This window comes from Salvelinus fontinalis, chromosome 22, assembly GCF_029448725.1.
Source record: "Salvelinus fontinalis isolate EN_2023a chromosome 22, ASM2944872v1, whole genome shotgun sequence".
NCBI classification, from domain to species: Eukaryota; Metazoa; Chordata; class Actinopteri; order Salmoniformes; family Salmonidae; genus Salvelinus; species Salvelinus fontinalis.
In genome coordinates, this window is record NC_074686.1 from 11,142,125 (window position 1) to 11,166,153 (window position 24,029).

The following is a 24,029-nucleotide window of genomic DNA, read 5'->3' on the forward strand; positions in this document are numbered from 1 at the left end:
TAGTGGTAGTCTTGGCAGATTTGAATTCTGTTGAATTCTGTTGTTGTTTATAGCTGAAAGCAGGAAGTTGCCAAACTGTGTATGATGATGCCATATTCCTGAGTCTACCGGTAATGTGCCAAATGTTAACTTAATACAACATTCAAGTAATGCACCAATGAGCTAAGCAATCACAACATGTTTGGGGGGAAAAGCCTGGCAATAGCCCCAGGTTCTCAACACAGGAGTCACTAAAACAGTATTTCTACTTTGATCTAATTAACTGATAGCGGAGAAGAAAGAGGAAACTGCTTACATTGCACTTCCTGTCTGTTGCCATGGCACCTGGTGTCATTGCATGCATACGGAACAGACTTTGCACACTTGACTTTTTTAGATGTATTTGACAGAGATAATGTCAAATTTGACAGAGATAATGACTGGGGTGTTGCACAACATATTATCAACCCGTTCTGCAAATGTAGCCAAAAGGCTTACTTCTTTTTGATGGAATATTCTGAATGTTTGCCGACATCGTGTTTGCCAACAAAGACACATGATCATAGGGCATCAAGCTATTGGTTCAGGGCCTTTGTTGAAGTAATTACATGCTGATACTTTCCTAGACATGACTGCCCCCTGGTGTATAGTTTAGGAACCCACTCCATCAGGTGTCAGTAGCCTGCAAAAAAAGGCATCATTTCAGAAAAATAAAAGGTTGCCTAATGTGCAGAAGAGGTGTGTAACAATAGTGTAAAATGTGTTCCTCTCCTCGCCTTGTTTCATTCATCTGCACTGACATGAAAGTGTTGCAGAAGTGAAAATGACTTCCTAACAGCTTTCCATTGCAATTGCTTTTACGTGTATGTTTAGGTCAGATGAAGGTAGAGAAAGCCTCTCTTCCTCTTTCCTATGTCTGGCCATGTTTTTTTCTTGTCTCACCTGTCTCATAATTGTTTTATTAAGCAGCTTAATGAAACAGGTTTGTAAGGAAGGCAACCAAAGTGACAACAGTTGAAGGGGTCTCGATCCATGGTGTCTAACAACCTGTATCCCAAAAGCCCAGGCCTTGGTTAAAGGCAGTGCAATACAAAATATATATATATAACTGTCACATACACAGGAGCAGTGATATGTGTTGTTTTACAGGGCCAGCCATAGTAGTACAGTGCCCCTGGAGCTAATTAGCGTTGAGTGCCTTGCTCAAGGGCACATCAACAGATTTGTCACCTTGTCTGCTCGGGTATTTTAACCAGCAGCCTTTCAGTTACTGGCCCAACACTCTAACCGCTAGGCTACTTGCCACCCTCACATACACCACATGAAATAGAATTAGACCAACAACAGCTGCTTGACTCAGGGGTTACCTGACACAACATTATGACATTACCTCGTCACGATCTGCATCCGTTTTGTTTGTAGATACTGCAGCTTCATTATAGCCTGTTCCTTTTGCCAAAGAATAGCTTTGTCTAGTGAAATATTTACACCCCTTAACAATTCAAATGCAATTTTTTTGATTTTATTAATCTAGTTTCAGTTTGGAATAGTTGAGAAGACAATTGTCTTTGGTGTGTGGAACTGAAGTCACTGTTGTTGCCATGTTCCTTTACACTCCCATGAAACTAGAGTGAGGGGCAAGCCTGGGGTGTTGCACAACTTTGGAAACAGCTCAGACACAGCTTCCGTTTTGAGACCAAAAGGTTTTGAAATACTGCTTCCAGAGAGCGGGGTGCATTTCATTCACAGTACAAATCACTGTGTAACAGCAAAGTTCATTTCTTCTAATCAATGTATTAATATTTTCTGGGAATAACTGTTCTGGTGCTTTTGTTGCTCCCTACAGGATCTAGAAATGCCACACACACACACACACACACACACACACACACACACACACACACACACACACACACACACACACACACACACACACACACACACACACACACACACACACACACACACACACACACACACACACACACACACAAACCTGTATTTCCTTTTATGGGTCAGCTGCATTAGTGTCAGAGAGTTATCGCAGACAGCAGTCACCAGACGAGAGACACAAATCAACAGATGACCACAGCTGCATTCCACTGAAGGGTGTCACGAAAATGGCCCTGCATTTTCCCTTTCAACACCCAAATGTGTGGGGAAGAGGAAAAATACAGACGATAATAGAAAGAGAACGAGAGAACAGAAGGAATGGAGAGATTAAAACCGAGAGCAAATAGTGGTGCAAGATTTATAGACGCTGAGCAAGTGATAGTGAATGCTGCCAGGATTAGAGGCAGGGACAGAGAGAGAGGCAGAGAGAGAGATGCAGAGAGAGAATGAGAACGAGAGAAATAGAAAGAGAGAGAGAGCGAGGGAGAGAGAGAGCGTGAGAGAGAGAGCGACAGAGAGCGACAGAGAGCGAGAGAGAGAGAGAGAGAGAGAGAGAGCGACAGAGACAGAGAGCGACAGAGAGCGACAGAGAGAGAGAGAGAGAGCGACAGAGACAGAGAGCGACAGAGAGCGAGAGAGAGAGAAATACACCGCTCTGGGGCGTGCCCACAAAAAATGAGTTCTTTAAGGAAATGCGTCTGAGGTTGGCAGAGTCACAGAAACAGAGTGGTGGGTATAACGAGAACCACTTTATGTGAAGCCTCCTCCTGGAGCACTGAGTCGTTCTGAAGCCAAGGGACCATAGGCACGCAGGTAAGCATTTCATAGCACCGTCATTTCAGACTCAGTGGAAGATGATGTTGTGTGGTTTGTCTGTCCAACAACTGAATTTCTATGTGTGTGTATGGTGAGCGTATCTTTCTAACTGTATGTAGGTGTGTGTGTGTGTGTGTGTGTGTGTGTGTGTGTGTGTGTGTGTGTGTGTGTGTGTGTGTGTGTGTGTGTGTGTGTGTGTGTGTGTGTGTGTGTGTGTGTGTGTGTGTGTGCGTGTGCTTGTGTGTGTGTCTTTGTGTGTGTCTTTGTGTATTGGAGAGCATATTTTCACGTCTGTTATTAAGTATTAGGTGTTGTGGCGTGTTTGTGCACAAGTAATTGTGTGTCTGTGTACAGTGCAGACAGGTGCCTTCAAATTAGCTCGGACATTTATGACCCGAAAAAGACATTAATCATAATGTCAAACCTCTTTTTAAAGAGTGGGTGCTTGGCTACGTTGCTAGAGGTGGAGAATGCATGGAAAATATGAGCAGGTTTTTGGCAAGGCTATTTTAGACCATTGCTTTAGCAACAATGGCCACTTCTGTGCTAATCAGAAGCATTTAAAGACAAAGACAAAACCTTGTAGTGACAATAGCTTTCTAGCAGCTGAAAAACAACTCTGCGGGCAAATGTGTGAGTGTGTGTTATGTAAGTTTGTGAGTTGGTGCATGTGCATGTGCTTGCTATGCTGGTCTGTCTAACCCTATTCATGCATTAAGATCTATTATATCACCTACGATTGTACCACATTGAAGTTACCCAACATCTTGAAAGGAAACAGATCCTTATAGTACTCAACAATCTCATCAAGCACCTAAGGTCTCTTACAGATGTAGGATCTTAATTTGAGCCAGTTTGCTACGGCATGAAAATAACCCTGCAGCAACAGGAAGTGTGAATTATTATGTGGATTATAATTACTAAATATTTTTAGTAGGGGTTGATACATTTTTCGTATCAAAATTTTTATGTGGAAATGACAAACTTCAGAAGCCATTTTAAACTTCAAACACACCACAAGTCTAGAATGTTGTCCTGCAACAGGCTGATCAAATTAAGATCCTAAATCTGTATCAAAACATCCTGTGTAGAGGGGTGGGGGATTGTGGCAGATAACACAGTTAATCAGCCTTTGTAGATCTGAATATGAATAAGAGACAGTTCAAAGGGGATGGGCTGAAAATATGGACGTGTGGAACTGTCCATGATAAAATTAGATGCAAGAAACTAAAGTTAGAGGCTGAGTCATTGTGTAAAAGCCAAGTTTACACATTTGAGGTTTATCCAAACATTGACAATGCAACTGGGTGTCCATAGGCATGATCTCACCCAAGGTAATAGATACAGTATGTATAGCAAAATAATAAGTTACCATTGCTGCCTTCTTGAGACCTGAAGTATGGTCTACCCATGTGCTATTGGCTAACCCTATGCCTAAACCAGTCACTTGATGTTGAAAATCATTAGGCATCAGCCAATCAAAGCAGCCAAACATCTCCCATGTCCATGTCTAGCAGTCGAGGAATAATTGACTGCTTGTTGTTTTTGGCGTTACTACACATTTAATTGCCCAATATATTTTGTGTAAGATTTGATTTCTACTTCGAACACTTGGAAACAAGTTTCTCCAGAAGGATGCCAACACCGAAGGTCATGTTGCAAATTGAAATTGTCAGCCTTCGTGTTTGAGCTTCTCGGACAGCTAACTATTAGCTCTGTTAGCTTTAGCTTACATTGACCCACCAGGAAATTTGACCTTCACTGTTTGAAGGAGTGTGTCATCTGAATGTTTGAGGCCAAGCCATTTTGAGCCATGGAAAGACAGTTACTGCATACAGGGCACTGGTAGCCAACTTCTTCTATTTCATTTTAATGTCTCCTTCTTATGGCTGTTTCACACAGGAAGTAAGACTCTTCCGTAAAAAAGTGCCACACATTTTGAAACAAAACAGCCAGACTTGTGATGTAGGTCAGGTTTCATGTCTTTCAAGGAATCACACTTGAGAGAGCTGTGCAAATGCACTTCAACATTTTAAATGTGCCAATTTATAGCCACAGTGTTACAATTGGCAAATTAGTGATCAAAATGTTAATCATAAGGTAAAAGAGTAGTCTTACAGAGCTGCTTTTATACTGTGTGGTGTGTCTGAACTAGACAAAGCCTCACACCTGAGATCCACATGACGTATATGCAAAACAGGCAGTTACTGATGGGTCCGGAAAATTTATATTATTTGCAAACCCAGAAGCGTAACCATTAGACATGCAAACTTGAAGGGATACGCAAGCGAGTGTCCAGTGTGATTTCCCACATACAGTCTCTGACCTACTTAATTAACTCAAGTGTCTGGTTGATCAAGGTTTCTAACTCATGTGGTCAACATGAAAGTCCTAGTTGTGGTTGGTGATAATACGCATAGTCTGAATCCCCTCTCATTCTCACACAGATTATTGAAAGAACACGGAGATGACTGGTTGCAGAGTGGGTCTTCATAATCCATGCAGTTGGTAAATTACCATTTTACCATAGACTATGTTTAACACACCTATGACAGAGTCAGTGCGTTTAAGGTAAAATGGTAGCTGCAGTGTGTCTTAGACTTCCTCTACTGTACAAAGATTTTTTCTCTTCATGCTATCAGATCCATCTAACTCCAAAGGCTGGGTGATGTGACATGTTTAACATACTTCCTGTTGGTATCTGAGCAACCATGCAGAATGTCACTCTGAGTCACAGAGTGTTCCATTGAACACATCCCTTGAGGAATAGAAGATCAAACAGATTACAGGACCAATTAAATCACTGTCTCCACTTTTATCCATTTGTGCCACTGGACTTTGAGTGAAGCGATGTTAACCCCTACAATTACTGTACTTTATGTGCTGTGCAATGCTACATGATGAGCTATTCAGAAGATTCTAGAGAGAATATGTAATCGGGAATAAGGTCATAGGCCAAAATTATGGAAATTTGAACTTAATTTAAGTTGAGATAATACACAGTCATTTTTTTTAAATCCCAAAAGTTTCCTGCATTGTTGCTGTATTGTCTACTTTGGAAGTAGGAGAGAATTTCTTCTAGAAAGAGTGGATGTGAGGGCAAGGTAAAGAAAGTGATGCAAGAGGAGGTGTATGAAAATGGTAGCCACATTAAACTTGTCTCCAAGACCAGCATATACTCGATATTGACCTCCGACCCTGAATGTGTCTAAATGAAACCCCACTCTGCTCCAACGACCAACAACAGCCTCTACTGACACAGACTTGCCAGCATAGGGGAAGATTTATGCCTTTATTTCCTTTGGGTTTTTCCTCTTGACCCCCACACTACAACTCAGGAGAGCAATAATCTTGGTCGTCCAAGGTCATAACTCAACTTCAAACAATACTACCGCAGTGTGAGTTCCCGGATCCTCAATGTGAATAGTAAAGGTTAACTGTGCCAAGTGCCCCTATGAAGGCCTAGTCCAGTCAAAAACGTGCATTTCCTGTGTTTTATGTGTATTTCCATACTATGAGGTTGGAATAATACTCTGAAATTATGAAAATTATGATTATGCCCTTTTACTGTAAGAGATTTTTGAATAGACCGCCTGAAATTTCTGGCTGTTTTGGTGGGATGGAGTTTTGGCCTGCCTGGTAACATCACCAGGAGTTAAATTAGTTAATAAACCAATAAGAAAGAGAGTTCCAAACCTCTCTGCCAATAACAGATCATTTTCAGTTTTCCACCCCACACTCAGACCACTTCCAGACAGTTCTAGCAACATTTCTGCTTGAGAATTTGTTCTCAAAATAAACTATTTTGGTTTATTTTTGACCATTTTAATTTAAAACAATCACAGTAAGTACTGTACATAATTGTTACCTAGATATAATTTGATATTGAGATAAAAAAAAAAAAAACAGTTGCATTGGACCTTTAAGTCCTTGACCAAAACAGAGGACCTTTCACTTATCTTAAAGTTCATTTGACAGAGAAAACAATCGTACACCAGTGAACCAACCTTCCCAGAATAACTGTCTTCAGTGTTCTGTTTCTATAGCCATGGCTGAGACCAGACAATCAGATATTGCACTTGACCCCATTATTGTCTCTCATCAACTCTCCACTTTCTTCCAAGAATCAAAATGGAGTCCTTCAGCTCTAAAGACATGGCCATGAAGGCCCAAAACAAAATCCTCAGCCGTATGGCCAGCAAATCCATGGTGCAGATGTTCATTGATGACACCAGCAGCGAAATCCTGGATGAGTTCTACCGCGTCTCCAAGATACACTCTGGGAACCGCACAGAAGCCCAGAAGGTGGTCAAAGACCTGGTCAAGGTGGTGGTAAAGGTGGGCATTCTCTTTCGGCACGATCGCTTCAGCAAAGAGGAGCTCAGCCTGGCACAGGACTTCAAGAAGAAGCTGCACCAGGGGGTCATGACGGCAATCAGCTTCCAGGAGGTAACTTTACATGTAGAACTCTTCAGAGCCTCATTTGAACTCTGCATGATGCCAACAACCTAAAGCCTGCATGATATAACCTACTGACATCACCCTACAGTCATTGATCATACCTACTAAAATGTCAAACTATCTGGACAGAATCCTAAGGGGACTTTAATAGGAAACAACAATGCCCCACTTACAATAGTCTCTATCCTGAAGCCAATACCATAAACTAGCAACTGGTACAGGTGTTCTAATAACTGTGTTGTAATTACTACTGTGCTGTCACTAATATCTTATTCTCCGTCTATTTGGCCCAGGTGGAGTTCACATTTGATAAGGCTGTCATGACAGATCTTCTGACGGATTGTAGGGACATCCTGCTGAAGCTCGTAGAGAAACACCTGACTCCCAAATCCCTCGGTCGCATTCGGCATGTCTTCAACCACTACTCTGACCAAGACCTACTGACCAACCTCTACACCCCCGATGGCCCTCTCTGGCCTAATCTCACCAAGATCTGCAGAGACCTGAACAAACTGGTTGAGGAAGGCAAGCTATGAGTGGGAATTCCAAACAGTCCTGGAAAAATGAGAAACTTTTGCAAGCCTATTAAGGAATTCTGAATTCAGTTTGCCCAATGAAAATACCAGGCGATATCATTTTGATAGCTTAATGGGGACACTGATTCAGTGTCAGTTGATGATGTAGATATTGATTTATGTTGGGATCTTTATGAGGACATGGAATCATGATCCTTGCTGTACAACATAAGACATCTGCATTAGGACTGGGCGATACACTGTGTATTTGTCATTATCACAGTATGAATGTGCATGATATGCATAGTCACATTTCAGTATCTCACATTATTTCCTCTACCTCTGCCTAGATGCATTTCAGTCCAATGCTGTTGGAGCTAAGTAAAGTCCATTCAAATATGATATACGGGCAAAAAAGCTTACATTTTACCAAAATCACCTATGAAATCCTCCAAAGAGATAAATATATATATAACCTGCTCTGTATATAATATGCTTCTTTGTCAGGACTCCCTGCTTCCAGCATGATAAGAATCTGTGGTCTACTTTCAATTGATTTGTCCTCCTGTTCTAAGATATTCAGTTTCCGGGGAAACTAATGGACTTTAATAGGACAACAGTCTGCCTGTTCAGTCACAGCAGTTGCTAACCTCATTTAAGTACTATTCAAATTAAAAGTGGCTATCTAGGACCAACAGACAACCACCTCAATTAGTGTCTGGTCCACATCTAAGCATGCAGCCTTAGTATCTGTCTGATCACTGACTGTTCTGCTTGTTACAAAGAGTTTCTGAGACCAGCTAATGGCATTTCATTTCTAATACATGTCTGAATTAAAGTCCTGCTGTACAGTCTTTGCAATGAATGTGATGATTGGATGGTCTTTATATATTTCTTTAAGTTTTCAATCAATCAGTGATAATTCCACAACATTAATATTCCCCTGAGCTTTCTGGAAACACTGCAGATGGACCATTTAAAAATAAAAGGTTTTGAAGTCAATAAAACTGAAGTCAGCTTAAAGATTGCAGATAGATTGTATCTTCCATCAATGTAATTGTTTGCATCGTTTCCAATCCCCCATATATTTTTGGGTAAATATACATTTATATACATCAGCTCGGGGGCGGCAGGTAACCTAGTGGTTAGAGCGTTGGGTAAGTAACTGAAACGTTGCTGGATTGAATCCTCGAGCTCACAAGGTAAAAATCTGTCTTTCAACCCATGAACAAGCCAGTTAACACACTGTTTCCCGGTAGGCTGTCATTGTAAATAAGAATTTGTTCTTAACTGACTTAACTAGTTAAATAAAAAAAATATACATGCATATATTTTAAAAATATATTTCCTTAATTACTATATTTCCACCCCTCCCCTAATTGGAGTAAACTAGTGAACAACAACACTTAGGCCTCTACTTCCAGGTTATACCTACTATATACTACTTTACAATAGTTATATTTTGTTTGATTTTAGTCCTGTCCTTCCTCAACCTCTCTCATCTATTTCTGATGTCCATCCATTTTGATTTCTATTTGCCATATATTTTTAACGGTGCTGTTTCACAGACGGACCATTTTAGGAGATAAGTTCAGAACCAGAAAAAGCTTTGCTATTGACTACAAAGATTCTATTTGCTATTTTATGAGTGTGTTAAGATCGCATGATGGGGTTGGGGGGATATCAGTGCAAGAGTATGTGTAAACAACATCTTATAAACAAGTGTGTAGTATTTCAGCAGTAGCACTTAGTGGATGTTGTGCAATGGGAGAAGAATGAGGCAATAATTGGCCATGAACCATAACACTTTCCACAGGAGAAATAGAATCACAAAGCAAGTAAACTCTAATGGTGTTCCCTACCCCTTTGCAAGCTATATGTCTCCTGTAACTGTCTTAGATGTACACCATTTGAAAGTGAACATGTCAAATTAAAGGACTTACGGGCCATAATACAGTATATCTATCAATCTTGATGACTTATTATGAGTCATCTGTTTTGTTCAACTTCAGACCACAACGTTTTATGCACAGAAGGAAACAGGAAGTGTCAGAAAGACAGCACCCTCAGACTTTCCACAGAAAACGGCCTCAGGAAAGAAGGCGAGAATTCATCACCTGTTTGCATTGTGAGACTAGATAAGCAGACATTGTTCTTGACATTGATGAACTTGTCAATCCAGTTACAGTATATGCCATTACTGTAACAGGTTATCCTATTCGTAGCCATAACTGTGAAAAAATAAATCAATGCTGTCCTCTAATGGGCTAGAGGGCTTATTGCACCTGGAGGAGGGTTACTTATTGGCTCTTGTAGATGACCAGAAATGAATGTTGCTTCTTTCAAATCTGATGCATTTACAATCAGTATTATTACATAGACAACTGTATTAATATTATAGAAGGCTACAATAAAAGTCCTAAAATAATCTACTTCTTGTGTGGTGGGATCCCTACTCATCTTGTACCAGGTAGGACAGAATTATTCTACCAACATCCATTAGTTATAATGATCTTTTAATCACTCTTTTTTGAATTAGAGCAGAGGCTTGTATCAAAACTCAGATGAACAATGATGATTTGAACTCCATATTTATTCAAAATCTGCATAGGGGAGAGTGGGGTAGTTTGAGCCACCCTCGTTTCGAGGAAACCATACACAAAATGAATCATTTGACAAATATTTAGGAAGCGGTAATCATTTCATGGAGTCTATGAAGAAAGAAACCACATGGAAAAAAGAGATAAGCAAGTAAGGTCCAAAAACAGATTTTCACTTAGTCAAATGAATATCTTGTGTTAGAGGTTTCCTTATGCTTGTCTCTAAACCAAAGTAGATCATTTTAAGATTGTTCTATACATCAGTTGGGATCTCTAGAAGCTTTAATATGAGGTCCTAAACCTGTCATGAAAGTGCATCATTGTAGCTGCGTCGGCTAATAAAGTCAAAATGTTTTCCTTGGGGTAAGTTGAACCAACAGCCATGAGATAAGTTGAGCTAATGATTGAGCCAATAGAAAGTTGAGCAAACTGAAGTATTTTCTTCCCAGGCGTAATGCAAGGCATTATTGCTTGGGTATGAGGTAACAACAAGGACTGACCTATGTAAAAAGTGTTTTAAAAAAGTACATAGTGGCCTCCCGAAGGGTGCAGCGGTCTATGGTACTGATTACTGCTAGAGGCGTCACTTAAAATCTGGGTTTGATCCCGGGCTGTGTGGCAGATGGCCTTGACCGGGAGATCCATGAGGTGGTGCACAATTGGCACAGCGTCGTCTGGGTTAGGGGAGGGTTTGGCCGGCTGTGAAGTCCTTGTCCCATCGCGCTCTAGCGACTCCTTGTGGCGGCCGGGCGCATGCGCGCTGGCTTCGGTCGCCGGCTTTACGGTGTTTTCTTCGACACAATGGTGCTGCTCGCTTGCGGCTTCAGCGAGCAGTGTGGCAAGAAGCTTGGCGGGGTCGTGTTTCAGAGGACGCATGGCTCTAGACCTTCACCTTTCCAGAGTCTGTTGGGGAGTAGCAGAGATGGGACAAGACTGGACATCTTGTCCCATTGAATATCACGAAATTGAGGAGAAAAAGGGTCTAAAAAAAGTACAAAATCAATAAAAAAAATAGATGTGTTTGTTAGGTGTTAAACCTGTGTTAGAAGATGCATAAAATGATTGAAATACAAAAAAAGTGATTGTGATTGGGTTTGTTAGGTTCTAATTCTCAGAGAAAATAACTCAACGGACACTAGAAAAGCTTAAACAAGTTTAATTCTTCCCAAAGGCTCAATACAGCTGCATTCAGACATCGACATTTCACACAAGTACTGATATTTAACCCTTTCTCCTAAGCTGTCTCCTCCTCCACATCTGAACATCCAATGCATCTCTGTTGATAGACAGAACCTTTGTCACGACTTCAACCGAGGCAGGCTCTCCTTCCCGTTCGGGTGGCGCTCGGCGGACGTCGTCACCGGCCTACTAGCTGCTACTGACTCTTTTTCCTCCCCCTCCTTATGTGTTTATTTGTATCACCTGGTTTGAGGGAATTGGTAATTAGTGTGGCTTTATTAGTCAGCCAGCCTGTCTGCTTCTTTGTGCGGGAGTGGTTCGTGTATTTTTGTACTGGTTTTGTCTCCGTGTTTGTAGACAGGTGTTTATGACACCCAGTAAGTCCGTGTTGGACATTTTGGTTTGCCGGTTGGGAATTAAAATCACCGTATTGAAGCTCTGCTGTTCCTGCGTCTGATTTCACACCCCCCGTCACCTAGAGCGTTACAACCTTAGTGAGATCTGTTCTTCCTCACTTCATCTGACCTGACCTCTACCCCATAGTGCTTACTCCTCCCCAACTCAAGGGTGTCATGGTGATTGATACCAGACTGTGTCTCTTCTCCTCCCAGAGGATCCTTCCCATAAGATCCCTGATGGCTAATAGTAACATATCCTGACATAATGTAAACATTATACATTACCCTCTCTCCTTCAGTGACGTTGTTAGGTTCTAAGATCTCCATCCGTCTCCCCTACACATTCCAAAGCTATCTGGCTCCTACAGATAACCAATAACTTCTGATTATAACAATGTTCCAAGTTTAACCCAGAATCTAACAGGTTGAATTGTGTTTGGGAAATAAATGTAGACATGGTTTTAAAAAAGTAGTGGTAATACAGTATTTAATTCAGTACAGAAACGTGTAGGCGGTTTAACCCCATGTCAGGTGTAAGTTGTGCCAAGATAGATACTTTTGGGGTTTACATGAATTCTGATTATTGTCAGGAATGCACAACATCCTGAAATATATGCAGATATCTTTGTTAGAAAGAATACTATATTTCTCTTGATGGCGTGATAATGAATGTAAAAAAATTCTCAACTTACCCCACTCTCCCCTACGTGGGATGGTCGCCTCGTTTTGCGTTCTTAGGAAACTATGCAGTATTTGTTTTTATATGTACTATTTCTTACAAGGTTACCCCAGGAAATCTTAAATCTTATTACATACAGCCGGGAAGAACTATTGGATGTAAGAGCAACGTCAACTTACCAACATTACGACCAGGAATACGATTTTCCTGAAGCGGATCCTCTGTTTGGACCATCACCCAGGACAATGGATCGGATCCCAGTAGGCGACCCAAAACCAAGGCGCCGCAGAAGGGGCAGACGGAGCAGTTTTCTGGTCAGGCTCCGTAGACGGGCACATCTCTCCATGCTCCCGAGTATACTACTCGCCAATGTCCAGTCTCTTGACAACAAGGTAGACGAAATTCGAGCAAGGGTTGCCTTCCAGAGAGACATCAGAGATTGTAACAATCTCTGTTTCACGGAAACATGGCTCACTCGGGATACGTTATGAGAGTCGGTAGAGTCACCTGGTTTCTTCACGCATTGTGCCAACAGAAACAAACATCTCTCTGGTAAGAAGAAAGGTGGGGGTGTATGCCTTATGATTAACGAGTTGTGGTGTGATCATAATGACGTACAGGAACTCAAGTCCTTTTGTTCAGCTCTCCCTCGCCCTCTTTTCGGCAAATCTGACCACGACTCCATTTTGTTCCTCCCAGCGTATAGACAGATACTAAAACAGGAAACGCCCATGCTCACGTCTGTTCAACACTGGTCCGATCAATCTGATTCTACGCTTCAACATTGCTTCGATCACGTGGACTGGGATGTGTTCCGGATAGCCTCAGACAACAACATTGATGTATACGCTGATTTGGTGAGCGAGTTTATTTGCAAGTGCGTCGGTGATGTACCCACGAGGACTATTAAAACCTTACCCAACCAGAAACCGTGGACTGATGGCAGCATTCGCGCAAAACTGAAAGCGCAAACCACTGCTTTTAATCATGGCAAGGCGCCTGGAAACATGACCGAATACAAACAGTGTAGCTATTCCCTACGCAAGGCAATAAAACAAGCTAAGCGTCAGTATAGAGACAAAGTAGAGTCGCAATTCAATGGCTCAGACATGAGACGTATGTCGCAGAGTCTACAGTCAATCACGGATTACAAAACGAAAACCAGCCCCGTCACGGACACCGATGTCTTGCTCCCAGACAAACTAAACAACTTCTTTGCTCACTTTGAGGACAATACAGTGCCATTGACACGGCCCACTACCAGAACCTGCGGGCTCTCCTTCACCGGAGTCAACTTGAGTAAAACATTTAAACGTTTTAACCCTCGCAAGGATGCTGGCCCAGAAGGCATCCCTAGCCGCGTCCTCAGAGCATGCGCAGACCAGCTGGCTAGTGTGTTTATGGACATATTCAATCAATCCCTATTCCAGTCGGCTGTTCCCACATGCTTCAAGAGGGCCACCATTTTTCCTGTTCCCAAGAAAGCTAATGTAACTGAGCTGAACAACTATCACCCCGTAGCACTCACTTCCGTCATCATGAAGTGCTTCAAGAGACTAGTCAAGGATCATATCACCTCTACCCTACCTGACACCCTAGACCCACTCCAATAAGTTAACCGCCCCAATAGGTCCACAGACGACGCAATTGCAATCACACTGCACACTGCCCTAACCCATCTGGACAAGAGGAATACCTATGTAAGAATGCTGTTCATCGATTACAGCTCAGCATTTAACACCATAGTACCCTCCAAACTACACTTGTGTGTGTATAAGGTAGTTGTTTTGAAATGGTTAGATTACTTGTTAGATATTACTGCACGGTCGGAACTAGAAGCGCAAGCATTTCGCTACACTCGCATTAACATCTGCTAAACATGTGTTTGTGACCAATACAATTTGATTTGATTTGTTTTGACATGATGTAAAATTAGTTTCAGATGGACAGATAATGTTTAAATGCAAAATACTTTATTTTGTGTTTGGGATCCTCAGCTCAGTTTGGGACCCTTAATCCAGGCTGGACAGGAGGAAGTCAACCTACATTTCTAGATTCACCATCACCTGCCACGAGAGCCTCACTGGGATTTTATAGATGGACTCATCGAGGTTGAAGATGGAGTCCAACCACGTAGGCCTGCTGAAACTGCCTCACATCCTCAAAACAACACAATCATAAAATTCCTTAGAACTTGGATCATTAACTCAAAGATTCAGGTCTGTAATTCAGAGGCCCTCTGATTGTTTGCCTTGTAAGACATTGTAACTTTTCAACTAAACCTTATGAATCACTATTTCCTAAATGTCAGCCTCTGGGCAAAGCCTGGTTGAATCAACGTTGTTTCCTTGTCATTTCAACAACAAAAATGTAATGTGATGATGTTGAATCAACATGGAAAACTGATTGGAATTGAAAAAAGTATTTTTTTCACCCAACTTTTAACCTAAGTCCAATGACATGGTACATTTGTTTCATTGATTTCACATTGAATTCATATTCGTTGACAACTCAACCAAATGTAACTAAAAACTACATGCTGAAATGACGTCTGTGCCCAGTGGGAACTATATATCTGGTCTGATGAATACTGTACAATTATGTGAATGGTTACCTGCTGGTTGAGCTCGGACAGGCCACTCAACACCATCCTCCCTGCGTGGGTTTGGTAATTAAGGGAGGTACTGTCTGAGGATGTCAGAGCCTGTGAGAACAAGACAGTACATTTAGAAATAGTACAGAAATGTACATCAAATGAAATACAAAAGGTGGTAAATTCACACTCTCACCTCCATAGTACGTCGGATACCAGCCAGCCTCAGAGAGAAGTTGGTTGTCCCTTGGTTTCCAAAGTAACTCCTGTAAATACAAATGTTTAGTAACAAATGTGCAACATAAGAAGCTTAAGCATACATTAATGCCATGAGATTAAGATATCCTTTTATGTTACAACTGCAGGATTCAGAAAAACCATACCAATGTAGGATCTTAATTTGATCACTCGTTTGTCGCTGAGAAACTTGTAGTGTATTTTAGTTTTAAAAAGGCTTTTAAAGTTTGTCATTTCCACTTGGAAATGTCAGACTTGATTTGCCCTAACGAAAAATCTATCAACCCCTACAAAAATGTAAATTATAATCCACATAATAACTAATATTTCCTATGCCAAGAGTGGCTATTTGAAGAATCTTAAACATAAAATATATTTTGATTTGTTTAACATCTTTGGTTACTACATGATTCCATATGTGTTCTTTCATAGTTTTGATGTCTTCACTATTATTCTACAACGTAGAAAATAGTAAAAATAAAGAAAAACCCTTGAATGAGTAGGTGTTTGAAAACTTTTGACCGGTAGTGTATATAAAGTGTTTCAACTCTATATCTGAAATACTAAAGGTGTCTTCTTTTTTAAGACCATATCCATGTGTGTGAGGTGTGTACTTTTGTTTCAAAGTAGATTTGTTTAAGACTACTAAGAAACACTGTGTGTGTGACCCTGATTAAGCCCACTGCAGTAAAAGGTTATTAAGTTTCCTACATCTGTATAACTACAATATAGGGGCAGATTATTTCAAAGCAAATGTTTTTACTATTGATGAACACATGAAAGCAAACTCACCGCAGCTGGGGCACATCTGCAACATTATGTTGCTCCTCCCCAAACTCCTAAAACAGACATCACATTAACATCAACTCTGGGCTCCCAAGGTAAGTCAGTTAAGAATGTGTTCTTCACTAACTTACCTGGATAAGTAAATCAAATAAATAAACTGCATTTCACCTGCAACTGAAGAGGACAAAACATTCAGTGACATCATAACAATACTTTTATCTTGACCTAAAAACTTGACAAACCTGTTGAAACCAAAACACTGTGTTTGGAACACAATGACACTTAGACACACACCTGAACACACAAGTACAAATGTCAGAAAAACAAAGAAAAAGGGTTATTGACTGTAGAAAGAGTTTTACCTGAGGAGTGCTGTCAGGGGTCTGGGCCTGGTCCTGGGTGAAGTGGTAAGGTGGAGGGGAATCGTAAGGGAACGGGGGAGGTGGAGAATCCTGAGGGAACTGGTGAGAGGAGCCAGAGGACGGCTCATGAGGGGTGGTGATAATGTCAGAGGTAGAGAACTGATACGCCATCATGTCATCCCCCCTCTCCTGGAACCCCTCCACTGTGGTGGAGATATCCACCTGCTGTTTAACAAACAACACCGTCAGCCCAACCACAATGTTGAAAACCCCTCAACCAAACACTGAAATAAATCCTACCACAGAGAAACAACGAGGCATACCTGGGCGTCCTCATAATAGGTGAACTCTGACCTCCTCTTGATGAGGCATGACCTGAGTCCATGGATCCTTCTACCAAGGAACTAAAAATGACGATAGAAATTCAAATGTATCATTTCATTTTGTCAACATTTATTTAAATAGGAAAATGAATATTTGCCACTTTCAATTTTGTTAATGAAAGTGTTTGACTGTACCTTAATACCAGTGACCTCCTTGTTGGTGAGGACCACCTGGACAATACCCTTTCAAAGAGACACAGGGGAAAATTAAATTTCATTCAGGAAATATAAGTAGCTCTATATTTTGTGTGTCATTTGACACAAATCAGGTGCTTTTGAGATGAAAGATCAGTTGAGAATCTCTCACCCATGGGTCCAGGATTCTACCCTGAACGACTCTGCTCCACCACAGCTGTTTCTCCACTCCCCTCACAATGCACAGGTGATGCATGTCCTCTTCATTTTGCTATAAAGAAAAACGTTTTCAGTCTGCACACCTCTCTGTATATTTTAGCTGTAGATTTCTATATCATTTGGCGGGCGATTTCAGTTTGGACTATCACCACTGGCAGTGATATAGAGCCCACATGCTGTTTGTCAACAACTTTCCCCTAGGTTTCAATTAGGACCAGACATACAAAGAAAACCCAGAGACAAATGGGAGTTAAAACACACAGGTGTGTTCATAAATGTTAAGAATATGTCTGAAGTACCTGCACTCGTCCATAACGGATTATCCAGGTATGGAAATGAAACGAACCCCAGTTCCCAACCAGCTGCATCTTCTCATAGGGAAAACCAGAGTCTTCACTATTTGGCTGCAAAACAAAGACATCCCCTAACTGTAGAGCTTTCTCTGTGATTAATAATAAACCGACCAAGGGATTAAAGGCAGACAGGGCCGCTGCCCAACCTCCTCATCCACATAATAAGGAACAAGACAGGATCAATTTAAGAGTCAGTTTGAATGATAGACTGGTAGCCTATAGGAGTGACAGACTGGTATATGGAGGATCACAAGAGGAGGCCACTGCATTGTAGATTCTAAAAGAATTGGCAGTTGAACTACACAGGTCTGTGTTCAAAGGTTAAGGAAACATCTGAAGTATCTGCATATGAATGGCTACCTGTTCAGTTTGAGAAGACAGTTCCTCCCATACCATCCTCCCTACAGGAGTGAAACAGATGAAAGTAGGCTGCTCCATCATGAAAATCTGTGAGAAAATAAGAAACAGCTTTAAAGACGTCAAAGTATTAATCTACCATAGTGGATACTGAAGGTAATTCTCACTATTTAGATCACATGAGCATTTGGTTAATAATCGGCATGGTTACCTGTGTATTTAATACTGACAGCTCTCTCACCAGCATGTTCCCAGCATGGGTAAGGTAATACCTTGGCTGCAGTTTGACAGGCTATAACAAAAGGGAATATGTTAATAGAAATGTATTTCCATACGTTTTTTTCTTCTACAGAGAACGTTATGTTTAAGCCCCCTAAAGACCAGAGAGTATCAGAATGGACTGTTCCTCCCATACCATCCGCATAGCAGGAGTGAAACAGGTGAAAATAGGCTGATCCATCATGAAAATCTGTGAGAAAATGAGGGAACGAACAACAAAATATTTCACTACTATAGTTGATACTGAAGGTAATCCTGCCTATTAGATAAGATGAGCTTTGTCCAATAATCTGCATGGTTACCTGCGTGTTTAACACTGCCAGCTCTCTCACTAACATCCTCCCAGCAAGGGTAAGGTAATAAGTCGGCTGCATTTGTAAAAAAAAAAATGGAATATGTTTACAGAAATGTATTTCCATATTGTTCTTCAGAAAACGTCATGTTTGTGTTAAGCTACATAAAACAGTCGTAAGACCAGAGAGAAGACAAGAGTGTATCAGTACTGTTGGACTTACAGAGCTGGGAACCCACAGAGGTCCAGACCAAGGGACTAAAGCCTGACAGGGCCGCTGTCCTACCTCCTCATCCACGAACTGAGGAATAAATCAGGATCCATTTTCGAGTCAGTAAAATGACAGTTTGAATGTCAGATTGTTATTGAACCAGTCCTGATAATGAAGCAGTATTGTTATAGCCTGGGTGCCAGGCGGTTTCAGCTCTCTGACAACTCCTTATGGGATTGTCATGCAAATATAATTTTGTCACGATGGAATTGGCAAGAGAGCAGAAACAGACCGGTACCCAGACTATTGACAGGCCTACAGTATTCTTACCTGAACAAGGACTGGGTCATCCTGGTCCAGGGTGGGATCATGATCTTCATGAATAAACAATAAAGGATTATTTTCTCTAAGTTGAAGAAATACTACACGACACCAAACATCTGTCCTTGTAGTTAGGCTGATCTTATAATTGAATTGTGTTTATATTGTATGATATCACATTGTATTTACGTGTCTGCATAATGTACCAATATGTTCAATTAAACCTCAAGAAAAGGTTTGGTTTCAGAGGCGCATGTTCGTTTGTTGTTGTTAATAGTGGAATTACTAGCCATCATCATGTCATCAAATAAGTCCTAAATGGCACCCTATTCCCTATTTAGTGCACTACTATTAACCAGAGCGTTTTGCCAATATAACCAATGGTCCTGGTAAAAAAAAAAATAGGGTTATAGGGTGCCATTTTAGACGACTCCTGAATATAGTTTCAGTCCGGACTATATACAGCATGCCAAAAAGCAAGGAGGACCACGGACCTCTTCATATCATTCATTAAAATGCCTTCATTTGTATGGCATGTTCAATGGAAACAATGTTTAAAAACTTTCCATTGAACATTCCATACAAAAGGCATTTTAATGAATTAAATGAAGAGTGCCTTGGTCCTCTTTTCCTTTTGGGGGCCAATTTACCACTTTTACCAAAGAGCCCCTTCTGTCTACCAAAACCTACTATTGTGTACCTTAGCAGCGCTTCCCTTCCTCCTTTTTTCTACACGTATATACAGTCAGTATTGCTATTTAGACATTGTTAAATCTGTAAATGTACCCTCCTCAACCGTAACAACACGGTCCACGATCTCCACGGTGGCCGGTTCATCCTCACCGACGCGGTAATACTTGTTATAAAAGTAGACTGCCGAACCCGTCGCGATCACCAGGCCAGCTGCACACAGAAGCGGCCGCTCGCGGAGCAATCTCAGCGTGGTCGCTTTCAAAAAACTACTGAACGTAGGCTTACTCATTATCGCCCTTCATACTGCAGTGTTTTGACCCAGTTCAACACCATATGACACTTTCTTAGAATTAAAGGGTTTTATAGGGAACCATTAATACGTCAAATTATTCCATACGTCATGGTTGGCAATGTCACAATGGGATGAACATGTTTATCAAACTGATTTAAAAACACTCAACAGTGACATCAATTAAATTGCATTTTGGGGATGATTTGGTAGTTTATAAAATTGTGAACTATGAACTATGGTTTAGAGAGCAGTTGGAGTAGAGCAGTTTAGCAAATACATGTGTCTCTATCCCGGAGTTGGAAAAGGGGCTGCGCCACCATGCATAATGCGCTCTCCGTGGTTCTGAAAAGGAACGTTCATTCTTGGCCGAGCCCACTCACTGAACCACTCTCACTTTCACATTCATTGTGTCAAAGCGTTTAACCTCCACGTTCAACCTCCACGCATGGGATTAAAACATAATTCAAATGAAGATCCTAAATCTGTATCAAAACATCCTGTGTAGAGGGGTGGAGGATTGTGGCAGATATCACAGGTAATCAGCCTTTGTAGGTCTGAATATGAAGAAGAGATAGTTCAAAGGGGATGAGCCCGAAAATATGGACTTGTGGAACTGATCATGAAAAAATGAGGGGCAAAAAACTACATTTAGAGGCTGAGTCATTGTGTAAAAGCCAAGTTTACACATTTGAGGTTTATCCAAACATTGACAATGCAACTGGGTGTCCATAGGCATGATCTCACCCAAGGTAATAGATACAGTATGTATAGCAAAATAATGAGTTAGCATTGCTGCCTTCTTGAGACCTGAAGTATGGTCTACCCATGTGCTATTGGCTAACCCTATGCCTAAACCAGTCACTTGATGTTGAAAATCATTAGGCATCAGCCAATCAAAGCAGCCAAACATCTCCCATGCCCATGTCTAGCAGTCGAGGAATAATTGACTGCTTGTTGTTTTTGGCATTACTACACATTTAATTGTCCAATATATTTTGTGTAAGATTTGATTTCTACTTCGAACACTTGGAAACAAGTTTCTCCAGAAGGATTCCAACACAGAAGGTCATGTTGCAAATTGAAATTGTCAGCTTTCGTGTTTAAGCTTCTCGTACAGCTAACTATTAGCTCTGTTAGCTTTAGCTTACATTGACCCACCAGGAAATTTGACCTTCACTGTTTGAAGGAAGTAAGACTCTTCTGTAAAAAGGTGCCACATATTTTGAAACAAAACAGCCAGACTTGTGATGTAGGTCAGGTTTCATGTGTTTCAAGGAATCACACATTAGAGAGCTGTGCAAATGCACTTCACAACATTTGAACTGTGCCAATTTATAGCCACAGTGTTACAATTGGCAAATTAGTGATCAAAATGTTAATCATAAGGTAAAAGACTAGTCTTACGGAGCTGCTTTTATTCTGTGTGGTGTTTATATTTATTTTGTATTTCACCTTAACCAGGTAGGCTAGTTGAGAACAAGTTCTCATTTACAACTGCGACCTGGCCAAGATAAAGCAAACCAGTGTGACACAGACAACAACACAGAGTTACACATGGAATATATAAAAAACAAGCCAATAACACAATAAACGAGTCAATGACACAGTAAAAAAAAAGAAAATCTATATACAGTGTGTGCAAAAGGCATGAGGAGGTAGGCAATAAATAGGCCATAGTAGCGAAGAATTACAATTTAGCAGATTAACACTGGAGTGATAAATGAGCAGATGATGATGTGCTAGTAGATATACTGGTGTGCAAAAGAGCAGAAAAGTAAATAAAAACAGTATGGGGATGAGGTAGGTAGATTAGGTGGGCTATTTACAGATGGACTATGTACAGCTGCAGCGATCGGTTAGCTGCTCAGATAGCTGATGTTTAAAGTTGGTGAGGGAAATTAAAGTCTCCCGCTTCAGCAATTTTTGCAATTCGTTGCAGTCACTGGCAGCAGAGAACTGGAAGGAAAGGCGGCCAAATGAGGTGTTGGATTTGGGGATGTGTCTGAACTAGACAAAGCCTCACACCTGAGATCCACATTACTTATTTTATCAGGGTCTATTCAAATCAGAAGAGGAGCAAATAAATTGATGCGGTATCTGTAACCTTTTCCATGCAAAACAGGCAGCTACTGATAGGTGCAGAAAATGGACATTATTTGCAAACCCAGAAGCATAACCATTAGACATGCAAAGTTGAAGGGATACGCAAGCGAGTTTCCACTGTGATTTCCCACATACAGTCTCTGACCTACTTAACAGTCTGTTGGCCTTCAGATAGAAGCTGTTTTTCAGTCTCTCGGTCCCAGCTTTGATGCACCTGTACTGACCTCGCCTTCTGGATGACAGCGGGGTGAACAGGCAGTGGCTCGGGTCGTTGTTGTCCTTGATATTTTTGGCCTTCCTGTGACATCGGGTGGTGTAGGTGTCCTGGAGGGCAGGTCGTTTGCCCCTGGTGATGCGTTGTGCAGATCTCACTACCCTCTGGAGAGCCTTATGGTTGTAGACGGAGTAATTGCCGTACCAGGCGGTGATACAGCCCGACAGGATGCTCTCAATTGTGCATCTGTAAAAGTTTGTGAGTGTTTTCGGTGACAAGCCGAATTTCTTCAGCTTCCTGAGGTTGAAGAGGCGCTGTTGTGCCTTCTTCACCACGCTGTCTGTGTGGGTGGACCACTTCAGTTTGTCCGTGATGTGTACGCCAAGGAACATAAAACTTTCCACCTTCTCCACTACTGTCCCGTCGATGTGGATAGGGGGGTGCTCCCTCTGCTGATCCCTGAAGTCCACGATCATCTCTTTTGTTTTGTTGACGTTGAGAGTGAGGTTATTTTCCTGACACCTCTCTCCAAGGGAGCTCACCTCCTCCCTGTAGGCCATCTCGTTGTTGTTCGTAATCAAGCCTACCACTGTAGTGTCATCTGCAAATTTGATGATTGAGTTGGAGGCGTGCATGGCCACGCAGTCATGGGTGAACAGGGTGTACAGGAGAGGTCTGAGAACGCACCCTTTTGGGGCCCCAGTGTTGAGGATCAGCGGGGTGGAGATGTTGTTTCCTACTGTCACCACCTGGGGGTGGCCCGTCAGAAAGTCCAGGACCCAGTTGCACAGGGCGGGGTCTCGAGCCTAATGATGAGTTTGGATGGTACTCTGGTGTTAATTGCTGAGCTGTAATTGATGAACAGCGTTCTTACATAGGTATTCCTCCTGTCCAGATGGGTTAGGGCAGTAAGGGCAGTAAGTAAATTGGATTGGGTCTAGGGTGTCAGGTAGGGTGGAGGTGATATGATCCTTTACTAGTCTCTCGAAGCACTTCGTGATGACGGAAGTGAGTGCTACGGGGGGATAGTCCTTTAGCTCAGTTACCTTAGCTTTCTTGGGAACAGGAAAAATGGTGGCCCTCTTGAAGCATGTGGGAACAGCAGACTAGGCCAGGTATTGATTGAATATGTCTGTAAACACACCAGCCAGCTGGTCTGCGCATGCTCTGAGGACACGGCTAGGGATTCCGTCTGGGCCGGCAGCTTTGCGAGGGTTAACACATTTAAATGTTTTACTCACATTGGCTGCGGTGAAGCAGAGCACACAGGTTTTGGCATTGTATTGTCCTCAAAGCGAGCAAAGAAGTTTTTTAGTTTCTGTGGGAGCAATACATCGGTGTCCGCGACGGGGCTGGTTTTCTTTTTGTAATCCGCGATTGACTGTAGACCCTGCCACATACGTCTCGTGTCTGAGCCGTTGAATTGCAACTCTACATTGTCTCTATACTGAAGCTTTGCTTGTTTGATTTCCTTGCGGAGGGAATAGCTACACTGTTTGTATTCGGTCATGTTTCTGGTCGCCTTGCCATGATTTAAAGCAGTAGTTCGCGCTTTCAGTTTTGCATGAATGCTGCCATCAATCCACAGTTTCTGGTTGGGGAAGGTTTTAATAGTCACCGTGGGTACAACATCACTGATGCACTTGCTATTAAACTCGCTCACCGAATCAGCGTATACA

General features: G+C 41.7%; 1 protein-coding gene across 2 annotated transcripts; it reads left to right on the forward strand.

Annotated features, from left to right (window-relative positions):
* The first annotated feature begins 2,014 nt into the window (after window positions 1–2,014).
* Window positions 2,015–9,637, forward strand: LOC129819788 (tumor necrosis factor alpha-induced protein 8-like protein 2). 2 transcript variants are annotated; one of them, XM_055876381.1, is made up of 4 exons: window positions 2,015–2,685; window positions 5,136–5,196; window positions 6,813–7,137; window positions 7,443–9,637. In XM_055876381.1, the coding sequence occupies exons 3-4, from the start codon at window positions 6,820–6,822 to the stop codon at window positions 7,683–7,685; spliced, it is 561 nt and encodes a 186-aa protein (XP_055732356.1). In that variant the 5' UTR covers window positions 2,015–2,685; window positions 5,136–5,196; window positions 6,813–6,819; the 3' UTR covers window positions 7,686–9,637. The 2 variants fall into 2 exon arrangements, with proteins under 2 accessions (XP_055732356.1, XP_055732355.1); XM_055876380.1 differs by lacking the exon at window positions 5,136–5,196 and having other exon boundaries at window positions 2,017–2,685.
* Window positions 9,638–24,029: the final 14,392 nt, after the last annotated feature.